The sequence below is a fragment of the Xenia sp. Carnegie-2017 genome, unplaced genomic scaffold (genome assembly GCF_021976095.1).
Source record: "Xenia sp. Carnegie-2017 unplaced genomic scaffold, XeniaSp_v1 HiC_scaffold_6, whole genome shotgun sequence".
NCBI classification, from domain to species: domain Eukaryota; kingdom Metazoa; phylum Cnidaria; class Anthozoa; order Malacalcyonacea; family Xeniidae; genus Xenia; species Xenia sp. Carnegie-2017.
The window spans coordinates 16,721,628-16,727,627 of NW_025813526.1; the positions used below are offsets into that span (position 1 = coordinate 16,721,628).

The 6,000-nt window shown below is 35.0% G+C and overlaps 1 protein-coding gene across 1 annotated transcript; it reads right to left on the reverse strand.

The window, feature by feature from the left end:
- Nucleotides 1–2,377: 2,377 nt before the first annotated feature.
- On the reverse strand, nucleotides 2,378–5,356 carry LOC124457202 (fibrinogen C domain-containing protein 1-like). The gene is made up of 3 exons (XM_047007483.1): nucleotides 5,305–5,356; nucleotides 3,165–3,542; nucleotides 2,378–2,708 (listed from the first exon to the last, which is right to left on the reverse strand). The coding sequence occupies exons 1-3, from the start codon at nucleotides 5,354–5,356 to the stop codon at nucleotides 2,434–2,436; spliced, it is 705 nt and encodes a 234-aa protein (XP_046863439.1). The 3' UTR covers nucleotides 2,378–2,433.
- Nucleotides 5,357–6,000: the final 644 nt, after the last annotated feature.

Sequence of the window (6,000 nt, forward strand, 5' to 3'; positions counted from 1 at the left end):
CCATAGTCTGATGTTTGTGTTGTTTGTGACTGATTGTGTTTCGAGGTGTTGCATGACAGCTTCTGCGAGGAAGGTTAAAACACTACACTCTAATTATATTAACACCTTAATATGGTTGGTGTTAATATAATTAGAGTGTAGTGTTTTAACAACACACCAAAACCCATGGCAACGCATTTCACCCCATCCAATCACATTAATCCACCCACTAATCCAATTAGACGCTCTAAACGTCTCCAAGCTAAAAACACGTGTAAATAAATATCCTCATTCTGATGAAGGCTCGAAGCAACGAGTCAAAAGCTCAATAAAAATCATTTAAAAATGCGGAGAAACGTTTATCTTCTATATATTCAATGCCTGGATTACAAATTTTCAAACTTATATATATATATATATTAATAGAAGCAAAAGGAATCTGTTGGTTTTCAAATATTATATAACAACCCGGAATCTATAGACAGTTGACAAGATGGTGCTGAGGTATCTTGGGTAGAGAAGTAAGAGTCGTCTTGCCATCATGTTACTCGCATTAGAGAAACATTTCCTCCACTTGGTGGAGCAGAGGAATTTCAATTTGAAAGCTTCCACCATGCTGTTTTTGCTATGTTAATATTTAAGAATGAATGTACAAAAGTTGTCTTCACTGATGCAACATCATATTATATCAGCATGGCAAAAACTATTGCCATAGCTAACTTCACCACTGACTGATGTTCCTTTACAAGTATTTCTTTCCTGGGTGGACATGATTTAGAAATGTTCTTTGAAAGATTATCGCCATGATGTACAAGTTCAATCTCCTCAGTTTTGCATGCATTGACAACCTCGTCAAGTAGTATATCAACGTACTGGTATTCTTTCTTTTCTTTCATTGCTTTTACAACCCATTGCTTCTTTGTTTTAAAAATCATCTTGTAACGGTCTTGCCCTTTGTTTGTCCCTGACGTAATGACTGCTTTATCATGGTTAATATTGTTGTTGTGATCAAATGCTGCTAACTGAGTGCGGGCTACCATTCCAGGAAATGAAAAATTCTCTCGCTTTGGGCAGTATTTCAGTAAAAGGGAAAGGTAAACCTCCAACTCTCCTGTGTGACAAAACTCAGATAACTTCCACAGGTCTTTTAGAAGCCTCTTGTCACAAATCACCTTCTCTGCAGCAGGATTTGCTTGTGAAGTAGGAGATAGCCACTTCTTCTGCTTGTTTGTCTTTCTGTTAGTTGTTGGTAGCAACATTGATTAAAATATGTGTTCCCTCTCCAGAAATTCTTGTTGTTGGTTAAGGATAGACTTCCACTTTTCCACTAATACTTCTGCATTCTTGTTACAACTTGCAGAGCACCACCAAAGATGATTAGAAATGGACTTAATCCAATGGGTCAAGTCATCATTTCCCTTAATGTTAGCCTTTGTTAGTTTTTTTTTGTGACAGATTTGGACAAATGCCACACATCATATTGATGATCAATATGAGGGTGTTTGTTTTTCATAGCACTGGCAATTTTTGTCCCAAATGTGACTTAAAAAAGGGAAATTATGTTCAAATAATAAGGAAACTATAAGTTCATACTTTACGTCAAGGAAACTACACCTAAATTCTATACACGAAAGGCTAATTTTACAATGGTCTTATGTAGGATTATTTTCCAACCATAATGAATCTAAATTACACAACCATGTTTTATTATTATTCAATGTTATTCATGGCAATAGACTTTTTTAAAACAGTAGAAACTGTTTTTAAGGTTGAATTCGGAGGACAAGCAAACGAAGCAAACGGCCTTACAGCACAGTTTCCACACAAATCAACCTTCGTATTTATTAAAAAATAATATTAATCAATATTTAAATTCTATATGTAGTGCGGAAAACGTGCGATAATTGCCTTTATGGATGTGAAACCGTTCGATTAAAACAGAATACAAATAACCAGCTCAATACTTGCATGTAAGCTATAAAAGTTGCTTGTGTATATACCTATGAATAAAAAATTGTGAAGTTTCAAAAGAAACATTTTGTGATTAGGAGAAGCATTTTGACGCAAGTTGGTTATGACTGTGCAACGACTTTACATAGAGCTTTGAGCATCAATTGACGATATGACGTCAAATACAAGCCACTGACATGTTTCTGCTCCCACGCACCGGATGCCCTAGCTGCAGCATTTCAACTCATTTTTTGTGAAAATATTGAATGAAACAAACAAAAAAATTGCCGCATATTTATTTTCACGAGACTGACAAAGTTTTAAGACCAACATTAATTGAGGGTGGAGTTCCCCTTTAATATTCAAAGTGAAACTTTTCAAGTGAATATATATTAGGCATAATTAAGTTCAGAGAATTTATTCATGCGTGAATTCTAGTTCTATTTTGTATACATGCATTAAATTATCAATTACAGAAAAAAAGAAGAAAATAAATGAAAGTTCTCACTTCTTAAGTAAAAAATTACGAGGTCGTATTTTCATGGAAGTGGATTTTAAGGAGTAGTAAAAGCCTTTCCACGTATGCCAATTGATACCATCAGCATATGAGGAGTGTTGACCATGATGATAGATCCCATTTAAATTAGACATATGACACCCTTTATACCACCATGCGCCTTTATGCAGGATTGCACAATTGCGATGGTATTTATCGTTGTCAGAGTCTTTTGTCGAAAATTCCATTCCTTGGTGGTAGTTCAACGAATCACCGGCAGTTCCTAAAAATGTGCACAGAATAATTCATGTCATCATAAAGATAAAGTTGAGTCTAAAATGTATATTTCTTATGCAAAACTTTGAGTTGTAAAGCATTTTGCAATGTCTGATACCAATAGACAATTATCTGATAGCATTATTTACTAGTTACTATGGGAGTGAGTTTTTTAAAAAGATTAACGTTTGACAATATTGCTTTCGTTTGAAGTGGTATGGAGGTAAATTTCAGCCTTTTCTTTTAATCCAAAAGTTTCTGATCAACTAAGAAATGAGTGAAATTTTTCGTAGTATTACAGGCAAAATAGCTTGAAGTGTTGAATGATAAACTGAAAACAACAAAAAAGTTTAAAGTCTGGAGAAAAGATATAATTTAGGGGGCCTCGGTCATGTTTAAAATTCACAAAACTTTTTTTTCCTTAATTTCATTCCACTACTGGATACCTATCAGCATTTTGTACCTGAATATGTTCCAAAGTCCAACTTGTATTTCTGCCTTTCACTTGCAACAGAAAAGAAATCATATTCGGCGTATGTTGTGTTTCCTGTAAACTCTTCCATGTCAATCCGAAGTTTCTTGTGTTTTCTAGATGTAAGTCTATTTATTTTATCTAATCCAAGCCAAAACTCTGATGTTAGATTTCCAAAGCCATTTTTGTATTCTTGCCATCCTCTGTAGAAATTAACACTACCATCAAGACGACGTTGAAACACGGTCCAGCCACCTCCAGATGTGTTCATGTCACACCATACATTAAAACTGCCTCGATTGTCCGGATTAATCTTGTAGATTCCGCTGACTCTTTTACCTTTCTTGTAAAGCGCTGAGCAATCTTTTGCTAGGAAAAAAACATATTAACTATTTAAAAAAATCTTTTTTGCACGTTAAATGCATTCAAAACATGAAAAAAAACAATTTTTCGTTGGTCACATGATTGCGAATTTCATTCAACTGCCTAGCAGTTTAAAGTTGTTCATAAAATTAATATCGAAGCTAAGGGAAAACGAGAATTGGTTTGGATTAAAAATTGACCATTGTATTTTAAAGAACATTTAGAGTAACCTTTTCAGAGGATTTTTGTTCGTTGAAGCTTGCAAGATGTTTTATGACGTTTGAGGCTTTTGAATAGAATAACTCTAAATTTTTGAAATTTTATGAGTGCTCGTAAAGTCTTACGTTATGTAAGGTTAGATGAACGACTTTTGGCTTTAAAAACAAGGTTTTCATTTTTTAAAGACCATATTTCTGCTGATCTTTAGTTGCACTTTTATTTTTTTGTCAATTAAGCAAATAAGCATTACATTAAACTGGTTTCGAGTTTAATAAATCTTTCTTTAGTTGAGGATAAGCTTGCAGAAAAAGCGTTTGTGGATGTTTTGCATTTATTATAATGTTTTAAAAAATAATGTAAGTCATGTGGTGTTTTTAAAATGATCTTAAGTGCAGTTAAAGAATTAGCAAATAATTAGCTGTAATTAGAGCCATAGAAATAGACAAAAAAAAACAAATTGTAAAATTAAATTTATTGTAACGTTTCGTCTTTACTCAAGGCATCTTCAGGCAAATAATAAATTGGATGTTAAGACAAGATATTATATTTGCAAAAAGGTGTTAAGTTACTACTAAAGGAGGCTGTGTCAAATGGATATATGATAAGGAAGTTAGGAAGTAAAATAAAGAGAAATTAAAAGAGGTTAAGTGGAATGGAGTTTCCTTACACATTAAGTGAAGGCTTGTATTTATTGATTAGAAGGCGTTCATGAATGGAGAGTTCATAAGTATCGTTGGAAGAGGAGATTTTTTTAAAGTCCTCTAAGTTGGGGTGTGTCCAGTTGCGTTAATGTGAGCAAGAATGTTTGATAACTCAGGGTGGGAAACTTGGTTGCCTGTAAGGGGGGATATTCCCAAGTGCTCCGAAAATCTGGTGTGTAGATGACGTGTGGTTTGACCCACATACGAGGCGTTGCATCTTCGACTCTTAAATAAATAGATTATACCAGAACTCAAAGGTTTGGGAATTTTGTCCTTAAAGGGGAAAAAAGAAGAGATACGGTGGGAAGGGCGGAAAACAAATTTAATAGATATATGTGGGGAGGCTGCAGCAGAAAGGTTATTGATTTGTGTGGGAATTTGAAGGGAGTGTATGTCGGTGAAAGGAAGACAGGCATAGATGTGCATTTTGTGAGCAGTCAAAACAGGTGGTCTGGGGGCAAAGGTGTTGTTAAGGAAGCGACGTGTTATTTGGTCAATTATACGTGAAGGAAAACCGTTTTTGGTGAGTGAATTTCTGGTAAATTCGAGTTTTGTATGAAAATTTTCGTAAGTAGAACAAAGATTGAAGATGCGGTGAAGTAAGCAGGAGACTAGTGAAAGTTTGTAAGTAAGTGGGATGAAGCTGTGGAAGTTGGTGTAGAGGCCAGTGAAAGTAGGTTTGCGGTAGACGGAAGTGGTGAATTTTCCATTAGTACGAGAGATATCAATGTCAAGAAATGAGGGCTTTCTGTTTGTTCGACTTCAGCTGTGAATGTGATGTTAGGGTGTTGTCGGTTCAGATAGTCATAAAAAAAAAGGGACGTGATCGAAAATTAAAGAAAACTAACGCAACGTCAACATATCCAAGATCGCAAACTTTTCCGTCTCACATCCAAACATGACAACAACATCCTAATCGAGCATGATAAAGTAGTGCTCAACTTCTCAAACCGCCTCATTACTGACAGAGAAAGAAATCCTTTCAAAAGGCTTAAACTTTTCCATCCCACCGAAAAAGTTAAATATTTGCACCTTTTTAACACCCTATGAAAAACTCTACAACCGTTTCAAACGAGAACCTGTTAATGAATCATCGGGATTTTTTCCAGACTGGATCAAATGCAAATTAAAAGACATTGCCCACTCAGGTTTCCGAAGTTACAGCCCACCAACTTTTCTATATTCACAAGAAGACTTGGACAATTTAAATAATTTAAAGAACGACAGAGCTATCCTCATCACTAAACCTGACAAAGGAAATGGCATCGTAATACTTAACAAAGACGACTACATAAAGAAGATGGACACACTCTTATCTGACACTACAAAGTTTCAACCTCTTAATGGAGATCCAGTTAAAGTCACTTTACAACGAGAAAAGCAAGTGAAGTGTTTATTAAATCAGTTGAAAGATGCTAAATCTATCGGCCAAGAAACTTACAAAGAACTTTACCCTACTGGTTCACGAATAGGTATATTGTATGGCCTTCCTAAAATACATAAATGTAACATCCCTCTCAGACCCATTCTTTCCTCCATTAATC